Source organism: Chiloscyllium plagiosum, chromosome 43, assembly GCF_004010195.1.
Source record: "Chiloscyllium plagiosum isolate BGI_BamShark_2017 chromosome 43, ASM401019v2, whole genome shotgun sequence".
Classification (NCBI taxonomy): Eukaryota; Metazoa; Chordata; class Chondrichthyes; order Orectolobiformes; family Hemiscylliidae; genus Chiloscyllium; species Chiloscyllium plagiosum.
In genome coordinates, this window is record NC_057752.1 from 3114882 (window position 1) to 3139116 (window position 24235).

A 24235-nucleotide genomic window follows, 5' to 3' on the forward strand; every position below is an offset into this window, starting at 1 on the left:
ACAGCCACTCTATCCAGGCCTCTGTATCCTGTAAGTTTCAAACAGATATCCCCAAGGTAAGATCAGTCAACGTGTTTTTGCCCTGCAAGAAATTCCCGCACTGGCAAGCTGGGAGGGAGGATGACCTGGATTTCAACCATGCCCATCACTTGTCAGCAGCTGACTCTACCTCAGCACCTTCAGGGAACACCCATTAACCACACAGGAACAATTGGACTCTGTCCAACAGCCCTTCACTGGATGGATTAGGATTTCATCTACTGCACCCGACTGCATCCATCCCTCTGGATAGCTCGGATCTCAGTGGAAGAACCCCTGAATTCGGTTTCTGGAATCCAAAGGGCACCATGGCACCACGGGAATGCTGATATTTGAAGTGCCATTGGTGCATTGCAAAATGGCACGGTGGCTCAGTGGTTAGCACTGCTGCCTCACAGCACCAGATTTCCCCTCTCGGGTGCTGTCTGTGTGGAGTTTGCACGTTGTCCCCATGTCTGCATGGGTTTCCTCCGGGTGCTCCGGTTTCCTCCCATAATCCAAAGATGTGTAGGTTAGGTGAATTGGCCACGCTAAATTGCCCATAGTGTTAGGTGCATTAGTTAGGGGTAAATACAGGGTAGGGGAGTGGGTCTGGGTGGGTTATTCTTCGGAGGGTCAGTGTGGACTTGTTGGGCTGAAGGGCCTGTTTCCATACTGCAGGGAATCTAATCTTACAAATAAAAACTCAGCACCACGCAAATGCAGTCCTCCCCACTGGTGGTGCCACTGTGTTTATTGATAAAAGAAATGGGGGTAACATCATGGCTGCACACCCACTGGTCCAAAGGTATCCCGTTCCTATCACTGTGCTCCCCCGAAAGGGGATGACACACAATCCACCAGGGGTCAAGGTGCGAGAGTTTGGAAAAGTGCATGTTTTGAATTCTTTTAAAGGGAAGCAGTGTACGGATGAACAATGTTTTAAAGTGGCCTTTGATTAGGAGCATACAAAATCAGAGCCAAAGGCTTTCAGAAACGACATTAGGAAACTATATTAACTGCAAAGACAGCCTCTGTTAGTTCCAACAGGCAAGACATTGCACTTGCTAGTGTGATGACGCGGTCCCCTTTGCTTTCCAGTGTCTGCTGTGGGCCAGCTAACTGTTAAAATCTACCTCTGAGCATGACCAAAGTTAGCAACTGCTGTTTGTTACGTCTGCTGCACACAATGCTCCAGGGACTCCACTCTGCTTTGTGCAGCAGGATCCAATTAGTGACTGAATAAACTTGTTCCTGCATCGAGGGAACCGGTTTCGAAATTCAGTCAGACACCGCGGTGGAGCCATTAATTGATCAAGGCACAAGCCTCTTGAGCACAATTCTCTGCAAATTCGTTTGAACTTCAGTCTCATGATATTACTTCCCACTGCAACGACTTGCATTTTAAACATAGGTGGAACAGAGGATACATTGAATTGGGCCCAATTCACTCTATTTGGGGGACAGCTAGGATTAGGGACGTACAACTCAGAGCAAAAGGGAGATATTGAGGCGAGCTGTTCAAATGCCTGAGGAATGTGGGAGGCTTTAAGACCCGTTTTGAAAGGATGAGGGTGGGAAAAATCAAGGTTACACAGGAGATTGGGATTAAGGGATGCAGCGTTCTGGGAGGGTCAAAGGAGGGAATCCATTGCTGCTTTCGTTTTTTCTTTGCCCAGTGTTCTCTCCCAGCTGAGTATCCTTGCCAATGTGTCAACTACCCTCTCACACCCGAGCAGGCATTGTGAGAGATGGCAGCGCAAACCTGGGCAGGTTGGTTGGCTTTAGAGATTCGTGCCCTTAATTGGCAATTAAAGGTGAAGTAATTACAGCACCATCAGGCTGGCTTTCAAAACCGGTGCCCAAAGAGCTAGGGCGACACTTGCAGTATAGAGGGCACACTTTATTGTCAACTGTGCCACTTTTAGGCTGGCACGTTAACCAAAATGCAGCAAGCCTGTACAGACTGACATAAAAGATTGGGTAAAATTCAAAGGAAAAGATACATTCTCTGGCGCCCTGTTTATCCTTCATCCAACCTAAAACAGGTTAACTCGCCATTTACCCCTGTCATTGGAGGTATCTTGCAAATTGGCTGCCAGCTATGCTTAAATATTTAACGGTGAATTCCAGTTTAGTTGTAATTCATAGGTTGTGAAGTGTTTTGGGCCATAAATCCGTAGATCCCAAGGACAGGAGAGGTCTTGTGTTAATTGAAGTTCCGTCTTGTAGCAATCTTGGCGAATTGTCATGGACATTAATCGGGTGACCTGGAGAGACCGTGGTCAATTTCAAGGACAATCCCGAGGAAAGGTCAACAGACCCGAAACGTTAACTCTGATTTCGCCCCACAGATGCTGCCAGACCTGCTGAGCTTTTCCAGCAACTTCTGTCTTTGTTGTCAATTTCAGGGTCACCTGTCAGGAGCTGGACAGAAGGACAAAGCTCAGTCGACTGAGCAATGCTGCACTAGCAGCATTAGTTGAGGTAGCGAGGGTTTCTGTCTGTGATAGCAATCTGAACAAACCAGACTTATGGATAAGCTATTGGAAGATTTGTAAAGAAGAGGTAAGAGATGGCATTGGATGGGTGATGTGGAGAGAAAAATAAAACAAAATGGGGAGGCAAAAATTCTCCATGCTGATGGTCTTCCACAGTTGACAAGCAACTTGGCAGCTAGCTCTCTCACCGAACCAATGTCATAACCAGCTATCAGATGTGTCCAGCTAAATATATCACTTAAACCTGATATCAGCAACTCAATGGAGAAATTAGGATCAGGTTACTTATGTACAGTGTTTATTGAGCTATTCAACAGCTCACGAGAAAAATCAATAAAAACACACAAATTTACATCTGCCTGATAATTCAAATTCACTGTCACTGTCAGGATGTCCCTGCCTTTCACAAACGCCATGCAGAAAATCAAGATAAAAAAAGAACAAAATGGTAGATCTTACTAAATGTAGATTGAGGGCAAAATCCTCGATTCAGCTCTCTGGATGAGCCAGTTTTAAAAAAAACAGGAGTGTTCCTTGCAACTCTTTGGTTCAGATCCCTTCAGAAGGTCAAGTGACTCCTTCCCTTACATCTCATGGATGGCGATGGCAGCTTGACTGCCAGGAGCCATAAGAAACAGCAGAAGCAGGCCCTCAGCTCCGTTCAATAAGATCACAGCCGAGTCGATTGTGGGCTTGACACTATTTCTCAGCCCAGAACCCCTGAATCTTTTGGCAAATCAACAATCCAGCTCAGCCTCCAATATGTTCAATCATCCCCGACTTCCAGCGCTCTGTGGCAGAGAATTCAAAACACCAACAACCCTTAGAGAACCCGCAGTGATGTCTTCAAGAGGAGACACTTTAGTTTCAAACTGTGCCCCCTCGTTCCAGATTCTCTCCAAAGGGAGATATCCTCTCAACATTTATCCTGTCAGCCTCTTCAGAATTGCCTCATTCTACTAAATTCCACAAGATAGTCAATTGGCAGTAGATATTGAATATTGCTGAAAAATAACCTTCTGATGAAGGAGCAGCGCTCCGAAAGCTAGTGCTTCCAATTAAACCTGTTGGACTATAACCTGGTATTGTGGGATTTTTAACTTTGTACACCCCAGTCCAATACCGGCACCTCTAAATGCTGAAAAATAAGCATTTCTTACAACTTTGCATCTTGCTCTCATCAGGACATTTTGTGAAATTTCTCCTGGAAAAAAGGAGAACAATGTGGTTTATTTTCTTATTTCTCTTTTTTTTCTTTTTCAAATTTCCACCACCAGGAAGAAAGAAAACACCCGAGTGGAGAGTCTCCTATTTAGAGTCATAGAGATGTACAGCATGGAATATGTTTTTTTTTCATTTTTTTGTTTTTTTTTCTTTGTTGTGAGTGTGCAAATGTAAACAATGTGGTTTATTTTTTTTTTCTTCTTTTTTTCGCCCACCTCTCCCTGAACAACTCCAGGGTGTCGGTGGAGACCGCGTGCTCCTTCTCCAAGGACACCCGGGCCCTAACGTAACCGCGGAAGAGGGGCATCACTCTTGTTTTTTTTGGTGTGTGTGTATAGGTGTGAGACACAGTGAAAGACACAAAGTGCACGAATCCTTATTCAATTCCCACCACCAGTAAGATAGGAAAACACCCGAGTGGCCAGTGACAAACACTGTCCTTCACATCAAAGGGCAGTGCTGTGTGATCAAAACAGTGAAGGGAAGGGTAGGGACTAAATCAAAATAGAGTTGGAGGGGGAAATAATGCACTCCACTCCCTGCGGAGCCCACCTCTCCCTGAACAACTCCAGTGTGTTGGTGGACACCGCGTGCTCCTTCTCCAAGGACACCCGGGCTCTAACGTAACCGCGGAAGAGGGGCAGGCAGTCGGCCCTAACAACAATGTGGTTTATACTGTGTAAAGGAGTGTGCTGATTGGCCGGCAAGTGATAGAGGCTTTGCTATGGAGAATGCACCACTTAAAAATGATATCTAATGGATAACTGTCAAGGCATTGCCCTGAGCAATGAACCAGCGAATGGCTGTCATCCATTTTGTTGTGTTGAAACAGACACAGTCAGTGTACATGTACTTTCTGTCCACAAAGGAGTGGCCAATGACCAGCTTGGATCCACCAGAGGTAACACGCCTGGTTTAAAATTTAAACAAAGCTTGGCAGTTAACTGTCAGTCATCATTTAACTGATGCATTCCACAAAGCAATAAATACTGATCAGCTAGTGATGCCCACATCCCACAAATGAGTAGGGGTGGGTGGGTGGAGAGAACCAGCAACAGCCCACTCACCAACCAATTAGTACTTACAGTCAAAAGAGATGTACAGTCCTTCGGTCCAACTCATCCATGCCGACCAGATAACTAGCCCCACCTGCTAGCACCCTGCCCATATCCCTCCAAACCCTTCCTACTCATATACCCATCCAGATGCCTTTTAAATGTTGTAATTGTACCAGCCTCCATCACTTCCTCTGGCAGCTCATTCCATACATGTACCATCTTCTGTGTGAAAAAGTGGTCCCTTTTATATCTTTCCCCTCTCACCCTAAATCTATGCCCTCTAGGTCTGGACTCCCCCACCCCAGGGAAAAGACTTTACCTATTTATCCAACCATGCCCCACATGATTTTATAAACCTCTATAAAAGGTCACCTCTCAGCCTCCGACGCTCCAGGGAAAACAGCCCCATCCTATTCATCCTCTCCCTGTAGCTCAAATCCTCCAACTCTGGCAATATTCTTGTAAATCTTTTCTGAACCCTTTCAAGTTTCCCTTATAGCAGGGAGACCAGAATTTCACTTAGTATTCCAAAAGTGACCGAACCAATGTCCTGTACAGTACAACATGACCTCCCAACTCCTGTACCCAATGCTCTGACCTTAAAAAAAAAAAGTATAAACATCGTGGGGCGAGGGAAGAGATTTTAAAAAAAGACGTGAGCGGCAATTTTCTTTTTACACAGAGTGGTTCTCACATGGAATGTGATGGATGTGAGGTACAATTACAACGTTTAAAAGATATTTGGATAAGTACATGAAGAGGAAAGGTTTGGAGGGATATGGGCCAGGAGCAGGCAGGTGGGACTAGGTTAGTTTGGGATTATGGTTGGCATGGACTGGGCGGACCGAAGAGTCTGTTTCCATACTGTATGACTATGTTGTTCCCCTTGGTAGTCTTGTGAATTGCCCTGAAGACAGCAAGGTGAAAAACTTTGACAAAAAAAAAATGCATCTTTGACCCAACTGAAAGAGAGTCTGGGTAAGAGAGCCATTGAATCAAAGCAACTGAACGTCCGGACCCAATACACACTGACTGGCCTCACTACCTTCCTGACACCATTCATGCAACATTCATGCCCCTCTCTATTTAATCATTTCATGGAAAGGATTTCTGAAAGTCAAGTTTATAAATCCAGGATCAAGCCTGAACTGGTTCCGTATCTACAACCGATACAAATTACAGCCAAATTGCTTTCCCTTAAACAAATTACTTTCAGAATTAATTACTTTAAAAAGATTAAGTTTCATTCTCGTCAGCCTCAAAGTATTTGCTAATGCTATACATTAAATTCTCCATATCATGTTCAATATTTACTCATTTTCAAGTGAGTTCACACTGGTAACATTTTGTCCTCGGTGTTTTTTTTTCAGAATAAAATGTGTTTGTTCTTTGCTGAGTCTTCAACAATCATGTTTCTGCTCTCAAACTCTCATCCTAAACCCTTCCTGCCTACCGCCTCTTTACATAGACTTATCCTTGCTACCCTTTGGACAGATCTTTGGTCATCTCCCCAGCTCTCTGCTCACTACCTATGCTACTCTTGCTGGGCTCTCTCGGACTATTTGCAACATAAGAATACAAGTTTGAAAGCTCCAAAAGGGAGAGCGTTACAAACTTCCCCTTCCCAACAAAATATATGGAATTGATGGGAATTCAACCCACGTCAATAAAGAAAGGTTTCAAATGTTATGGGTGAAATATTGTATCAAACATACAACATAGAAATGGGCCATTTGGCCCACGAGCCCCCTGTGTAAGAAGGGAGGGAGGGAGGCAGAGGACAGGAAACATAGGCCGGTTAGCCTGACCTTAGTCGTTGCTAATATCTTAAGAGCCCATTATTAAGGAGGAGATTGCGGAGTACTTGAAAGTGCATGGTCAAATCGGGCTGAGTCAGCACCGCTTCGCCAAGGGGAAGTCATGCCTGACAAATCTGTTAGAATCCTTCGAGGAGCTAAGGAGCAAGTGAGACAAAGAGAGCCAGTGGACGTGATCCACTCAGATTTCCAGAAGGCCTTTAACAAGGTGCTGCACAGGAGGCTGTGAAGTAAGATAGCCCACAGTGTTAGGGGCAAGGTCCTGGCATGGGTGCAGTTTTGGCAGACTGGCAGAAGGCAGTGCATAGGGAACACAGGGGTCATTTCAGGATGGCAACTAGTGACTAGTGGAGTTCCACAGCGATCTGTTTTGGGACCACAACTATTCAGGCTACACATTAATGATCTGCATGAAGAAACGTCAGGTATTTTTGCAAATGTTCAGATGGCATAAAGGGGCAGGTGGTGTTGAGGAAGTAGGGAGCCTGCTGAAGGACTTGGACAGGCTAGGAGAGTGGAAAAGAAGTGGCAGATAGATTACCCTGTGGGAAAATGTGAGGTCATGCACTTTGGTAGGAAGAAGAGGCGTTGGCTATTTTCTAAACGGGAAAAGGTGTTGGAAATCTGAAGCACAAAGTGACTTGGGAGTCCCAGTTCAGGATTCTCTTCAGGTTAACATGCAGGTTCTGTTGGCAGTTGGGAAGGCAAATGCAATGTTAGCATTCATTTCAAGAGGGCTAGAATACAAGAGCAGAGATGTACTGCTGAAGCTATTTAAGGGTCTTGCCAGACTGCATTTGGAATATTGTGGGCAGTTTTAGGCTCCATATGTCAGGAACAATGTGCTGGCATTGGAGAGAGTCCAGAGGAGGTTTACAAGAATGAGGAGAAAGTGAGAACTGCAGATGCTGGAGATCAGAGCTGAAAATGTGTTGCTGGAAAAGCGCAGCAGGTCAGGCAGCATCCAAGGAACAGGAGAATCGACGTTTCGGGCATAAGCCCTTCTTCAGGAATGAGGAAAGTGTGTCCAGCAGGCTAAGATAAAAGGTAGGGAGGAGGGACTTGGGGGAGGGGCGTTGGAAATGCGATAGGTGGAAGATCTGTGTTCATCCCTTGTGGTTGGAGGGTTCCTAGGCGGAAGATGAGGCGCTCTTCCTCCAACCGTCGTGTTGCTATGGTCTGGCGATGGAGGAGTCCAAGGACCTGCATGTCCTTGGTGGAGTGGGAGGGGGAGTTAAAGTGTTGAGCCACGGGGTGGTTGGGTTGGTTGGTCCGGGTGTCCCAGAGGTGTTCTCTGAAACGTTCCGCAAGTAGGCGGCCTGTCTCCCCAATATCGAGGAGGCAACATCAAGTGCAGCAGATGCAATAAATGATGTTTGTGAAGGTGCAGGTGAATTCGTGGCGGATATGGAAGGATCCCTTGGGGCCTTGGAAGGAAGTGAGGGGGGAGGTGTGGGCGCAATGTTTGCATTTCTTGCGGTTGCAGGGGAAGGTGCCGGGGAAGGTTACAAGAATGATCCCAGTGGCAAAGGACTTGTCATATGAGGAGCAATTAAAGAACTCTGGGTCTGAATTCAATGGTGAGAGGGACATCTGATTGAAACTTACAGAACACCGAGAGAACTGGACACAGTGGACATGGAGAAGGTGCATCTGTTAGTGAGAGAGACTAGGACCCAAGGGCACAGCCTTCGAGTAAAAGGGATGATCCTTCGGAACAGAGACGAGGAGGATTTCTTCAGCCAGAGGGTGGTTCATCTGTGGAACTCATTGGCACAGAAAGCTATGGAGGCCAAGTCATTAAGACAGAGCTAGATTGGTTCCTGATTAGTAAGGGGATTAAGGGTTATGGGGAGAAGGCAGGAGAATGGGGTTGAGAAATGTATCAGCCATGATCAAATGGTGAAGCAGACTCAGTTGGTGGGGGGGGGGGGAAATATATATATGGGTCATAGGAGTTAGAGTCATAGAGCATGGAAACAGACCCTTCAGCCCAACTCATCCATGCTGACCAGGTTTCCCAAAGTGAACTACTCCCTTTTGCCTGTATTTGGCCCATACCCATCTTGTGGAATCTCCTCCCAATCCTATCTACATGATCACAGCCTTTTGGCAAATGTTTCCATCCCCTTCTCTCTCAATGCTGCTTCCATTTGAAAGCACTGGAACAAGAACTAGAGTGAAGTCATAAACGTTGAACTTCATGGCAAACTGCTGTGGACCCTTGTAGTCCCATTGCTGGCAGCAAAACGGGAAGCCCGTTTGGGAAATGCAACAAGTCAAGAATTCATAACGTATGCTCATGGAGTTAACTGGTCAACGAGGTCACCTCTGGATCACAGGATGGAGAAGTTGAGCTCAGAAATGAAGGCAAGACCCCAGTGTCATACTGAAAGAGGAGAATGAGCATCGTTAACACTTGGAATTCATCTCATTGGCTATCCTTCCTTCAGAATCACTTATAGACACCAATCTTCATTCTATTGTGAGGAAGATAATTTCATAAAGTTGTGACAACGCTCCAGATCCCTTGTGTACCAGACACAACACTAACATCAATTTGGACACAAATGGAGATTACAAATGGCTTCCTACACCTCTGGATGCATACTGCTTCCTTAGGAGACAAATTGGGTACAAGCCTTTGAACAATACAACAAGTAACCCTTTTCCCATTTTATACTGCACAATTCCACATTACAATTGCCCTAGAGTCTTGGACAATTAAAAGAGTAATCTCCAAATCAATGCTATGAGCAAATTCAGGATAAAAATTATAGGGGCATTCAAAACATTTTTTCAAATGGAACAACTTTATTTATCAGTTATACACTGATTGGAGATGGAGAATAATGGACTGCTTGACAATTTATAAGCCAATACATCATTGGAGCAAGAATCATCCAATCACTTAATGGATAACCCATTGGCTGTGGAAAGGCTGACCATCAAAAGAAAAACAATAGAACATAGAACAATACAGCACAGAACAGGCCCTTCGGCCCACGATGTTGTGCCGAACATTTGTCCTAGCTTAAGCACCCATCCATGTACCTATCCAATTGCCGCTTAAAGGTCGCCAATGATTCTGACTCTGCCACTCCCACAGGCAGCGTATTCCATGCCCCCACCACTCTCTGGGTAAAGAACCTACCCCTGACATCCCTCCCATACCTTCCATCCTTCACCTTAAATTTATGTCCCCTTGTAAAACTCTGTTGTACCCGGGGAAAAAGTTTCTGAACATGGAATACACAGCACAGGAATGTACAGCTGCAACATCACTTCACGACTCTTGAATTCAATCCCTCTGCTAATGAACGCTAATGAATCTTATAGATGGAGATGTTGATTGGTCAATGGCAGGGGGATAGGGGATGATACAGGTCATGTGATGACACCTTCAGGACCACGTCCAACCAGAGTTGGCGATCGTATTCCCTGAATTTCCTAAGCCATAAAAGGTCAGTGGACCAAGAGCTGGATGAAAGGATTGAGAGTTGAATCCACTCCCAGCTCCCTGTGGGGAAGTTTCGATCCACGCAGGGATGCTGGCAATTCTCTCAGTCTGATTTATGGGAAGTCAATATTGTTGGCTTCTTCCTTGACTGCATTCAATCAGTTGACCTTGAGTACATCTCACTGGCACCGATCATCACTCACATTCGCACATGTGGCCATCTTGTTGGCACCCAATTGAATGCCACAATGCACATCATAATGGACTCTCCTTGCAACACCCCTTCCCTGGTTTCCTGTCCTCCCAGCATCACTCTCCCACACACCTGGGGACCAAATGAAACCCACAAACTGGTTGAAAGTCTTTGGGCTGCATCTCACTTTCCCTGCTTCACGATGACCTGCCCAATCCCCTAGCCTCTGCCGTGGTGTCCCGTTTAGAGCAGGATCTAGCAGGAGACATTCTTTGGATCGAGGAATTGAAAACACAGGAAGTTATCAACAAGTTCCTCATGACAGACCCCCATCTGTCCAATGGCAGGCTTTGAACTACCCCAATGAGTCTGGTCCATAACATTAGATCCTTCCTATTGTTATGGACCAGACCAAACCCCTGTAAAATATAGCCAAGATCCTAATTGTTTTCCTTATTTTAACAACAAGTGCCAGGTATTGTGTTCAATAGAATCCCTACAGTGTGGAAGTAGGCCACTCAGCCCATTGAGTCCATACTGACCCTCTGAAGAGCATCCCACTCAGACCCACACATCCCCCCCTACCCTACCCCTATAACCCTTTATTTCCCATGGCTAATCCACCTAGCCAGCACATCCCTGGACAAAATGGGTAATTTAGCATGGCCAATCCTAATTTGCACACCTTTGGACTGTGGGAGGAAACCGGAGCACCCGGCAGAAACCCACGCAGACACGGGGAGAATGTGCAAACTCCACACAGACAGTCACCCGAGGCTGGAATCGAACCTGGGCCCCTGGCGCTGTGAGGCAGGAGGGGAGAGAGAGAGGGGAGAGAGAGAGAGGGGAGAGAGAGAGAGGGGAGAGAGAGAGAGGGGAGAGAGAGAGGTGAGAGAGAGTGAGAGAGAGTGAGAGAGAGTGAGAGAGAGTGAGAGAGTGAGAAGCTTGAACTTATACACTTAATGGTAAGGTCCTGGGGAGTGTTGCTGAACAAAGAGACCTTAGAGTGCAGTCGCAGGTAGATAGGATAGTGAAGAAGGCGTTTGGTATGCCTTCCTTTATTGGTCAGAGTATTGAGTACAGGAGTTGGGAGGTTGTGTTGCGGCTGTACAGGACATTGGTTAGGCCACTGTTGGAATACTGCATTCCATTCTGATCTCCCTGCTACAGGAAGGATGTTGTTAAACTTGAAAGGGTTCAGAAAAGATTTACAAGGATGTTGAGGGTTTGGGCTACAGGGAGAGGCTGAATAAGCTGGTGTTATTTTCCCTGGAGCATTGGACATTGAGGGGTGACCGTATGAAGGTTTATAAAATCATGAGGGGCATGGATAGGGTAAATAGACGAGGTCTTTTCCCCCAGGGTAGGGGAGTCCAAAACTAGAGGGCATAGGTTTAAGGTGAGAGTGGGAAAGATTTAAAAGGGACTGGAGGGGCAACTTTTTCACGCAGAGGGTGGTGCGTGTATGGAATGAGCTGCCAGAGGAAGTGGTGGAGGCTGGTACAATGACAACATTTAAAAAGCATCTGGATGGATATATGAATAGGAAGGGTTTAGAGGGATATGGGCTAATGCAGGCAAATGGGCCTGAGGGAGAGCTCTTTTTTTAAGAACACTGTGTGGTAAATACCTGGATTTTCTTACCTGCAAGGGGGTAGAAGCAGAGCCAATGAAAACTGGATGGGCAACAGAAGACAAAAAAAAAGTGACAACCCCATTTGACAGAGTGGGAGAATGGGACTGACTAGATTGCTCTGGAGAGCACTAGTAAATACTTGATGGGCTGAACAGCCTCCTTTGTTGTAATAGCTCCAAGGCGCTCTCAGGTTGAGGGTGGGAGAAAAAGCAATGGGGAGGCATGGCAAATCAAAGAGGGAGCAGTTGCTTGTGCTAGGCCTCAAGTCTGGTGTGGCAGGGTGACAGGGAAAGGAGGAGGGTTGTGGGAATCTTCCCTTGATGTTTCTGGTCAGATCATTACTGCAGCCAGCTCTCACGAACAATGTCTGTCCATTCAGCCTCTTGCACCCTCTCCAACAGTCAAATTATGGCTAATCTGTACCTTAAAATTCCAACGATCCGCCTTTGTACCCCTGCCCAAGAAATACAATGTATTCCAACTTAAAATTCAAACCCTTTGTCTGATCATCAGCTAAATGGATCACTGCAGAATAATTTCAGAGCGACAGGAGGGCGTTTACTGTGGTAGAATCCACAAGGGCAAGTTTGCCCTCAGACAACACAGCAAGGAAATCCTGTGTTGCACAACATGGAAAACAAATCAAAGTTCAGACTAACAACTTTCAAAAGGAAATTGGATAAATACTCAAAATACAGCTAATTTGCCAGGCTATGAGGAAAGAGCAGGGGTTGTGGCATGAGGATTGGCATCTGAGATTGCTCCGGTGGTAACATCTTTGCTGAAATTGTTCCAAGTTAAACTTTGATGTTTCCATGGATCCACAGGACACCTGGTAGGAGCCTGCATTTCAAGAGCTTGCGAGACATTGACAAGAAAATCAAGTGGATGTTTCTGCTCACCCTGCCGTCTTCCAAATCACATTCTCCCCAGCCTCAAAACGTAGCAGCTCAACAGAAACAGAGACTAACGGTGCCAAAAGCACTGGTGCATGACAACAAGGTAATAGCATTTGTCAGCAAGGCATTGTGCAGCCTCCCAGCGGGTTCTTACACAAGACAAGACCAAGGCTTTTTATAGTAACTGAGCCTAAAGATCAAAGTTTGTGAGAAGATTTGTAGCTCGGGTGCTCGTTGCTGTGGTTCTGTTCGCCGAGCTGGGAATTTGTGTTGCAGACGTTTCGTCCCCTGTCTAGGTGACATCCTCAGTGCTTTCCTCCGGAGGAAAGATCACAGAAGCGCTTCAGAGGAGGCTCCCAAGCACTGAGGATGTCACCTAGACAGGGGACGAAACGCCTGCAACACAAATTCCCAGCTCGGTGACCAGAACCACAACAACGAGTCTAAAGATGCTCACAGCTGTTCATCAAGCCACTTCAAAACTTTATTACTGGAGGAGGTTGTGGGAGAGCAGGGGAGGGAGGGAAAGAGAGACTGGGACAAAGTAGATTGAAAGAACAGAGGAATTAAAGTCTGAAACAAAAATAGAGGGATGAGGGGCCAGTAATTACATCAAAACTCTCTGGAGGAAGCTACAATTTAAACTGTTTTTTTTTCAAAAATAAAAAGATGCTGTTGGTTTATAATCTTTTCTTGAGCTGAGTGCAAGTAAGGACTTTCGTTTTCAGTTCAGAACTCATTTATTAGATATGAAACAAGGGTCTGCAAAGGCATTACGGTTGTGGACAGCACGGTGGCCATAACGTCATTCACACCACTGCTGGCTCCACCCTTGGACATAACCAAGTCCCTTCCCCATGTGACAATGGAAATCCCCAATGTATCTTTCACCCCGAAATACTCTAGGTGACGTTTCAAAGTCCTGAGTCATTGTAAAGTACGTTTGCCTCTGAAAAATTTAAAAAAAAGAACAGAATTCTAAAAAGGTATCTCAGCCAAAGACTGGCCACAGCTCAACTGCAAGATCTACTTGTGCACAAGTAAGTATAGAAGTAAAGGACTGGCAGTTACATAGCAGCTTTCACAACCACCAGAAATCTCAAAATGCTTTACAGCCAATTACAAACTCTATTTTTTTGAAGAGTACTCACAGTTTTAAATGTCAGGGAAAAGGGCAGCCAATTTGAGTACAGGAAACTCCCACAAGCAGCAACCTGATAACGACTGGATTACTTGATTGTGCTATTGAGGAATAAATATTTCTTTGAACTCTGCATAGAACTCCTTCAACAGTGCCCTGGGATCTCTCATATCCACCTATCTCCTCAGGGAAAAGACAGCATATTTGACAGTACAGCATTGCAGTGGACCATTGGCCTCAATGTTTGTGCTTAACCTTGAATGTGAGATTTAAACCTAGGGCCTTCTGAATCAGGGATACGGCTGCTACCTACTAAGCCATGAGGGTATGTTCTTGGTAGCATAATGAAATCTCCAACAGAGAAAGATTATTTCCCCTTTCATCATTCAGCATTTAATGGGTAAAGTAAGCTGACGGGAATAGAAACTTTGAGTCAAGCAAGAGTGTGAAAGAACATTCATTAATATAGCACCTTTCACAACCTCAGGATGCACCAAAGCACTTTACAGCCAGTGAAAGCACTTATGAAACAAACAGTCCCTGCTTTAATGTCAAAAACACAGCTACCTCCTACCAACAGCAATGCAGTCATGACCAGATAACCTCGGAGAAAGTGAGGACTGAGGATTCTGGAGATCAGAGTCAAAAAGTGTGGTGCTCGAAAAGCACGGCCGGTCAGGTAGCATCCGAGGAGCAGGAGAGTCGACGTTTCGAGCATAAGCTCTTCATGCTCAAAAAGCCCCTCATTCCTGATGAAGAGCTCACTCTTGAAACGTTGACTCTCCTGCTCCTCGGATGACCAGATAGCCTGCTGAGTGAAGTTAATGGGGAGGTATTAATTTGCCCATGGCTCTCTTTCTGCTCCTTGTTCTTCTTTAAAAATAGATCCATAGGAATTTTGTACGTCCACCCAAGAAGGAAGGCAGGACACTGGCTCAATGGGTCATCTGAACGTCAGCACCTTGAACAGCTCCCTCAGCACAGCACAGTGCTGGAGTCTGAGCTTTGATTTTGCACTCAGAGTGGGACATGAGCCCACAACCTTCGGATTCAGTGTCACCAACTGAAAGATAGCTGCCGCTTCCAAGATTATCAGGTGAACCAGCTGTGCACCCAAAATAACAACTGACAAATGGAAATGTAAAAGCTGAAAGCAGGTTGGAAGTGCAGACAGTTGGAGGTTCAGCCTTTGGTGTACATGCCAGGGGCTATCACAAGGATGGATAAGATCACTGGCACTCTCCCTCACCTCAAGTTACTTCCTAAAACCAGCCAAGTCCCATAATGCACCAGTCTCTCTGCAACTACACCAGGAAGGTCACATCTCGTCCCAGAGGCCAAGTCCCATAATGCACCAGTCTCTCTCCGCAGCTACACCAGGGGTCACATCTCGTCCCAGACGCTTTTGTACGTAATCCAGGCCAATACTTCAGTGCTGCAGTGTCAGAGATGCTAACTTTCAGGCAAGGTATTAAAGCAAGGCCCCTACCTGCCTCCCACAACTGCTCTCCTGGGCACTTCTCCCGGGGGTCCAGGCTGGTGTCAATCCCTCAACCATCAGGCCTGATCAATTTATCCTTAGGATTGTCTGTGGGATTGTACTGTGTGTAAATGGGTTGCTGGAGTGGGAACTGAACCTGCAACCTCCAGCGGTGTGTCAGAGGCCTGTACCTAACCACATTGCAGTGCTTTGGCAGCCATTTTAAAGTGGATCCCAGCCTACGATACACACAATAGTGTCACCACCTCATCATGGATGGCTCTGTGCCGTTTCTCTGCCGACATAGCACTGACCTAATGTAGACACCAAGGGATTAACTGATGCCAATTCTTCAGTGCCAACTTCATCATTGTTTAAGCAATGGAACCCACTCCCTTAAAAACCAACCTCAACGAGGATCCCGATTATAGTGAGTGGAGTGCAGAATCTACAAGGACACACAAGGTAGAAGTTGCCATTGTCCCAGACGGCTACTCTCTCATGAGGGTGGTTTAAACCGGAGGGTCTCAGGCAGACGGGGGGCAAGTTGAGAGGGCAGGGCCTTCATTCAACCTCGGCCGGTGGTGGCAATTGAACCTATGCTGTTGGCATCACTTGGCACCGCATGCCAGGTGCCCAACCGAGCTAACAAACCCCTCTCTTGGGACAGCATGCCCTGGGCATCATGCAAGTAAGACAGTGGCTCACACCAGTGTTTGAAAGAAGAGTTGATTAGATTACAGTGTGGAAACAGGCCCTTCTGCCCAACAAGTCCATACTGACCCTCCGAAGAGTAACCCACCCAGACTCATTTTCCTTCCATTTCCTTCTGACTAATGCACCCAACACTATGGACAATTTAGCACGGCCAATTCACTGAACCTGCACATCTTTGGACTGTGGGAGGAAACCGCAGCAAACCCACGCAGACACGGGGAGAACGTGCAAACTCCACACAGACGGTTGCCCCAGGCCAGAATCGGGCCCGGGTCCCCTGGCGCTGTGGGGCAGCCGTGCTAACCACTGAGCCGCCGTGCCGCCCCAAGGCAGCAGGAGTCTGGTGTTGAGGGAGAACGGGACTTACCACCGTGAAGTTCTCAGGACCACATTCCTCCATCCGGTACCGACAGTCCTTCAGCATGTCCTCCAACTGATGACTAGTCCGGTTGAACAACTCGTACATGCTGTAGGGGGCACCGTCGTTCCTGACCGGGGGCGCCAGCTGGAACCCTGGATCCATGCCCTTGGTGTATCCCATCAACGAGCCGGCCAAAGCCAAGTCCATGGATGTGATCTTGGAGCGCCGGAAGCGGTTGAAGTTGCAGAGGGTCACCGCCGGGAAGAACAGGAAGGGGCTGTCCATCTCGTCGAGAGCCGTGATATGATGGTACTCCAGATAGTACATGACCCGGTCCATCACCTGGTACAGAAAGATGGCGAGGGAAGACAGGAACGCGCAGCCCCACAAGACTTGCCGGACACCACAGCCTCCTTTCACAAAGATGTGGCCCATCCCATGCAGGTTGGAATTGGCAGCAAACTCAGCCAGGCTGACCCCAGTGGACTGGTGGTCTTCCGCATGGCCGTCCTCTTCAGAAAACTGATCAAACCTCTCCTCCCTTCTCCTCTCCTCTGCTTTCTCATCGTCGGCAGCGAAAGAAATAGTGCAAAAAATCTGGACTGGCATTCTGAATCCGACGGGAAGCTGCTGTTGTAAATTCCAAAATTTGTTTTTTTTTTAAAAAGTAGCAGTTCGTTTGCACACATTTAAAAAAAAAATGTTCTGCTTTCAAAATAAAGTGCAGATCTGAGGTAGAAAAATAGCTAAACTGACACAATACAATTCAAAAGGTAGAAAAGAAACCATGCATTCCATGCTGCAGAAAGTTAAGAAGGCAATGGATATGAGCTCAAGCTGTCTCTGTTGTACAATAAGTGCCAGTCAGCTCCACTGAAGAAGTGCTGTGTGTGATCACATTGCCAGAGTACTGAAGCCAGGATGATGAGCAGACTCGGCCTGCTCAATAATTTATCAGGAGCCCGTCCCAACGAACGACAGGGAGGACTTTTGTCAGTGGATCTGGGGCTGCTGCCTGATCACTGAGTCCTGATCCACCAGTCGATTGCAAGCACAGAAACTCTCATGACAACCTTAGACCTCTGACGCACACTCTCTTTCTAAACAAGCACTGCGAGGCATTTCTTATCTTCCAGCTATTAGCAGCGAGAGAAAAAAAAGCAGCAGAGCAGGACGTGTTAAGAGAGAGAGAGAGCAAAAGCCAGTCTCTCATCGCCGTTCCCACTCTTCTCTGCCTCACTCAAAATAGCCTCAGCGAAAGAGTTCAATCTTTTTAATGAGTCAAAATTTGAAAGGTGATGGATCAGCCTCTCACTGCAATTGAGATTTATTATCCTGCAATTGACTAATTTGACGGCCTTTTCACTGGTGGGTGGGGGACTGTGGGTTTTGAGTAATGAGTGCCCAAGTGCCAAGATCAAGCATATTAAAGAAACTTTATTGAAAGCAGCAGCTCAACCGAGTGTTAGCAACAATTGAAGCGCTGAATTTGATTTATACCGAGCTGTCAGCATCAATTACAAACTAACACACGCCAGGGGAGGCTCAGCCCGCACACGGGGGTTCCAATCCAAAACCTGCTCCAAACGGAAAGTTCAGCCCCGAGTTTCCAACAACATTAAACAGCCACAAAAGCAGCACCTTCCTCACCAACACAGCAGGCATGCAGCTGCTCTACCAACACTGTCCCCCTCACCCCCCACCCCGGATCGCACAGCTTAACCCTGAACAGGCCGAATGTTTCGTGCTCGGGCAGAAATCGTGGCTGCATTGAAATGGCGCCACCTGTGGGACAGTCTGCGGATCGGCCATTGGACTCAGGAGCCACGATGGACTTAGGAGTTATTTCAGAACCTGGAGAGGAAGCAAGCCCGAGGTGGATTCCGGAGTTGAGAGGGGTTTGGCTTCTGAGGGGAGACTGAGTAGACTGGGACTATGTTCATTGGAATTCAGAAGACTGAGGGGGGGGGAATCTTATAGAAACATATAAAATTATGAAGGGAATAGATAAGATAGAGATAGCGAGGATGTTTCCACTGATGGGTGAAACTAGGACAAGAGGGTGTAACCTCAAGGTTAGAGGGAGCAGATTGAGGACTGAATTGAGAAGGAACCCCCAGAGGGTTGTGAATCTATGGAATTCCTTGCCCAATCAGCCATGATCTTGGTGAATGGTGGAGCGGGCTCAAAGGGCTGGATGGCCTACTCCTGCTCCTTATTCTTATGTCATCCTTGATCCTGACAGACTGCAAACAACGGGCTTTGGAAATATAGAATACAGCAGTAGGCCATTCGGCCCGACGAGCTTCTTTCCCCAGTCAACCTGATCCTGGCTGATCATCCAACTGTTCCCACTTTATCCCCAACACCCTTTGATCCCTGCAGCCCTAAGAACTATAGCTAATTCCTTCTTGGAAACTTTCAAGGGGAGGAGATTCACTAGGTTGATTCCGGAGTTGATTCCGAGTTGCCTGATGAGGAGAGATCGTGTAGACTGGGATTATATTCATTGGAATTGAGAAGAATGAGGGGGGAATCTTATAGAGACAGATCAAATGATGAAGGGAATAGATCCGATCAAAGCAGGTCGATTGTTCCCATTGGTGGGGCATACCCTCAAAATACCGGGGAGCAGGTTTAGGGCTGAGTTAGGGAGGAGCTTCTTCCCCCAAAGGGTTGTGAATCCGTGGAATTCCCTGCCCAGTGAAGCTGTTGAGGCTACCTCACTGAATGTTTTTAAGATGAAGATAGATTTGTGAACAGGGAAGGAGTTAAGGGTTACAGTGAAAGGGTGGGTAAGTTGAACTGACCATGATCTTAGTGAATGGTGGAGCGGGCTGGAGGGGGTCAGATGGCCTACTCCTGCTCCTGTAATGGTTAGGCCTCAACCTGTTTCCTGTGGCAAAGAATTTCACAGGCTCGCCACTCTCTGGGCAAAAAAACATTCTCCTCATCTCAGTCCTAAATGACCTTTACCCTTAGCTGGTGACCCCCGGTTCAGGATTCCCTGGCCAACGGTAACATCCTCCCTGCATTTACTCTTCCTATTATAATACAATCAGAAATATTGACTCGGTTTCTCTTCCCACAGATGACGCTGTTAATTATTTTGAGATTCCCACCCACCTTGCCCTCAGTTCCTGCATGGCTGCGGGTTCCTACAGGACTGACCTGCAGGAAAACATGGAACTTCTGACATGGAAGCGAGAAAGGGATAGAAAATGTGGAAATATAGACACATGATCTTAAAGAAATAGGTGCTTCTTCCTTACTGGAGCAGTCAATCAGACTATGTTGCAAAGAAGGGGGCGACACTAGCGTCCAACAGTGCACTGTTAAGTACAAGAAGGATCATCTTCTGATTTAATGAATGGTTTCATGTGGAATTTACAGCAGAGAAACAGGCCATTTGGCCCAACTGGTCCATGACAGCGCTTATGTCCCACATGAGAATCCTTCCAACTCAAGTGACCATAACCTCCCACAACAAGGGCGGCATGGTGGCTCAGTGGTTAGCATGCTGCCTCAGGGTCCCAGGTTCGATTCCAGCCTCGGGTGACTGACTGTGTGGAGTTTGCACATTCTCCCCGTGTCTGCGTGGGTTTCCTCCGGATGCTCCGGTTTCCTCCTACAGTCCAAAGATGTGCAGGTCAGGTGAATTGGCCATGCTAAATTGCCCATAGTGCATTAGTCAGAGGGGAAATGGGTCTGAGTGGGTTACTCTTCGGAGGGTCGGTGTGGACTGGTTGGGCCGAAGGGCCTGTTTCCATACTGTCGGGAATCTAATCTAAAAAAACAGTTTTCAGGATCATGAATCTATGTTACACTTTCGCCACATTCAGTTTCATGCTCTCTTGCTGAGGCCCACTGCCCACTGCCCAACATAATCAGGGATCTGCTCAGCTGTCACTGATGTCAATGACTGGCAGTCAAAATCAAAAAGGTCACAGCTTGAAAACACCTTGCAGTTGTTGGAAGTTGGAACAAAGATAGAAATGGCAACAGGTCAGGGAGACAGAGAGTTAGGATCGATGGCCTGTGCTCAGAACTCTCATGAAAAGGTCACTGAACCCGAAACGTTAACTCTGTGTTTTTCTCTCTGCAGATGCTGCCAGACCTGCTGAGTTTCTCCAGCCACTTCTGTTTTCCTTTCTGATGGAAAGGTCACTGAACCCAAAACGTTAACTCTGTTTCTCTCTCTCTCTCTCTCTCCACAGATGCTGCCGAGTTTCTCCAGCAATTCCTGTTTACAATTTGACATAGTCTCCTATTCCGTTCTCCCTCACGTACTTACCTGGCATCTCTTTAAATATACTCGCATTAACTATTCCCTGTGGTAGCAAATTCTATATTCCCACCACTCTCCGAGTAAAGAGGTTTCTTCTGAACTGAATGCTAATTTAATCGTGGTTAATTTATACCGTTGCTAATTCATATTGGTGGTCAATGGTTTGTTCTCTCTCAGGAGCAGAAAGCTGCCTCTATGTTTGCCCTGACAAATCCCTTGATAACTTTAGAGACCTCTTTTGCATCACCCTCTGAGCCTTGTCCATCCTAAAGGATTTTGCCGGGTATGGAAGGTTTGAATTATAAGGACAGATTAGATTAGATTAGATTAGATTCCCTACAGTGTGGAAACAGGCCCTTCGGCCCAACCAGTCCACACCGACCCTCTGAAGAGTAACCCACTCAGACCCATTTCCCTCCGATGAATGCAGGCATTTTAGCATGGCCAAATCACCCAACTTGCACATCGTTGGACAAGCTGGGACTTTTTTTCACTGGAGCGCAGGAGGTTGAGAGGCACCCTTATAGAGATTTATAAAATCATGAGGGGTATAAACCGAGTTATTGGCAGTTGTCATTTTCCTAGGATGGGAGATTTCAAGACTTGGGAGCACATTTGAGAGGAGAGAGATTTTACAAAAGACATGAGGGGCAATTTTTTTTACACAGCAGGTGGTTCATGTGTGGAACGAATTTCCTGAGGAAGTGGTGGATGTGGGTACATCTACAATGTTAAAAAGACATTTGGATAAGGACATGAACAGGAAAGGTTTGGAGGGATATGGGCCAGGAGCAGGCAGGTGGGACTAGTTTAGTTTGGGGATTATGGTCAGCATGGACTAGTTGGGCCGAAGGGTCTGTTTCTGTGCTGTATGACTCTAAAGTGCTAGCCTATTCGGTCTTCCCTGACATAACCTTCTCAGTCCCAAGATCATGAATTTACAGTACATCATCTCCACATTCAGTTTAATGTTCTCATGGTGAGGCCCACTGCCCACTGCCCAATACAATCAGGTATCTGCTCAGCTGTCAGTGAAGCCAATAATTGGCAGTCAAAATAAAGGAGGCCACAGTTTGAAAATGGCGCGAGCTAAACAGGACACAACTGTAAACAGAGAGAAAAGGGACAGTGAACACGATTATCCATGAGTGAATTTGACCTCTGCGTCACTCCGAGTATAAGAACATAAGAACTAGGAGCAGGAGGAGGCTCTTCAGCCCCTTGCAACTACGTCCCCATTCAACAGGATCATGGCTGATCTACCTCAACACCACCTTCCTGCCTTATCTCGATATCACTCCGTTTCCTCAGTGGCTAAAAACTCTGAGTCTTAAATGTATTTAACGATGGAGCAGCCGTGATCCTCTGGGCAAGAGAATTCCAAAGACTCACAACCCTCCGCAAAGACTCCTCTCTTTCGGTCCCTAATCATGAGGCCGTGGCCTCTGTGTTCTAGATATTCCAGGCAGCAGGAGCAACTTGCTTTGTCAAGCACCACCTCCTCCCTCCTCCCGCACCCCCCTTCCCGAAGGACATCGTGCAACTCAGTGAGGTCACTTGGAAAGCTCAATAACATGTCAAACCATGGTGGCTCAGTGGTTAGCACTGCTGCCTCACAGCGCCAAGGACCTGGGTTTGATTCCAGCCTCAGGTGACTGTCTGTGTGGCAGTGCTCTGGTTTCCTCCTACAGTTCAAAGATGTGCAGGTTAGGGTGAATTGGCCATGCTAAGTCCAGGGATGTGTAGGTTAGGTGCATTAATCAGGGCTAAATGTCGGGGAATGGGTCTGGGTGGGTTACTTTTTGGAGGGTCAGTGTGGATTTGTTGGGCCGAAGGGCCTGTTTCTACACTGTGGGGATTCTATGAAGTCGAACCGAACCGAAAGAGGACTTGCATTTGTGTAGCGCCTGCCATGACTGTCGGCTGCCTCCAAAAGCGCTTCACAGGTGATATGACATAGGAAGCACAGCTGTCAATTCACACTCCCACAGGTGTGGGCTAATCCGGTTCTTTGGAAGTTGATGGAGAGGTCAAACATCATCTGGAACACAGAGAAAAATGCCCCTATTCTTCTTTGCCATGCACCAGAGCGCGTGGAGAGGGCCTTGGATTGATGTGTCAACCAAAAGGCAGCACCTCCCTCAGTACTGCGCTGGAGCAGGGCTTGAATCCATTAGAATGCCCCAAACAGTGCCCCCTCCTGGATTGGAGAACACACGCAGATGTCAAGTCAACTTTGTCCTCCTGAAGTCAAAACAGTCCAGCTAAACGTGGCCACCAGAAAGATGGATAATTGTACCCAGTGAGAGTCGACACTTCCAGCACAGGAATGGGACAGCAAATTGGAAAAAGAACAACGGAAGAGAAGTGAAAAGAGATGACACAGTATTTAATCAAATTCCCTTGTTTCCTTTCTCTGAACAGCAGATAAATTGGCCTACATTAAGTAAATCCACAAGGACAAAGTAAACAAGATAACATTCGATGGATGACTGATGTTAACAAAGTTCTGGGCTCTGCTGCACAGGAGATGTAGATCAGCAGAAAAAGGCAAGTGATCAGGACTTTTGGAATGGAAAGTTGGGGGTGGGAAGTTCAAAGGAGGGACGTGGCTTCCTCTGTCCAGGGTGAAGCAACATAAACAGATTTGGAGCATTAACCCTGGCAGGATATTGGGGTATCTGATTTCTTGTTCGATTCGGTGTTTTCAGGTAACCTGAGACAGCTATTGTTAACAGACGATATGATGAATCATGGAAAAACAAGAACAGGACTGCGCAATCAATGCTGCGCAAAACTCATGGCAGAACACTGATGAAAAGTTGCAATGCTTCTTCACAGTTTGAGGGTAACTCGTCTGGTTTGGCCATCCAGTGTTGCCGGGCAACGGAAAGGGCCGCTTACTCTTCGAGTCAAGGCCTCACACTTTGAGGCCCACAAAGCCGGCATATTTCTTCATTGTTGAGGCTTTCATGCTGTTCAAATCGACATCCTACCTTCTCAAGGACAATTCGGGATGGGGAAAAGGTCCTGGCCTTGCCAGCAATGGTCATCACCCACAAAGGGCAAAGAACAGAGTCACAGAGATAGAGTCAGACAGCATGGAAACAGACCCTTCGGTCCAACTAGTCCATGCCGACCAGATATCCCTAACCTAATCTAGGCCCATTTGCCAGCACATGGCCCATATCCCTCCAAAACCTTCCTATTCATATACCCATCCAGAAGCCTTTTAAATGCTATAATTGTATCAGCCTCCACCACTTCCTCTGGCAGCTCATTCCACACACGTACCACCCTCTGTGTGAAAACGTTGCCCCTTAAGTCCCTTTCCCAACTCACCTTAAACCTATACCCTCAAGTTTTGGAATATTTTATGATTGTCGTCCACTTCAACCCCATCATCCTCAACCCTCACCATCCTCACCCCCTCATCCCCCCT

The 24235-nt window shown here is 46.8% G+C and overlaps 1 protein-coding gene across 2 annotated transcripts in view; it reads right to left on the reverse strand.

Annotated features, from left to right (window-relative positions):
• asic1b (acid-sensing (proton-gated) ion channel 1b) overlaps positions 1-24235 on the reverse strand; it is a 715429-nt gene that overhangs the window by 163446 nt on the left and 527748 nt on the right. Inside the window, exon 1 of one of the 2 annotated variants that reach the window (XM_043681800.1) lies at positions 16512-17724. The exons of the other annotated variant lie outside the window; for it this stretch is intronic. Coding sequence (XP_043537735.1) covers positions 16512-17114 — 603 coding nt within the window. The 5' untranslated portion in view covers positions 17115-17724. Of the gene's footprint in view, positions 1-16511; positions 17725-24235 lie in introns of those variants that run through there. 2 annotated transcript variants of the gene reach the window in all.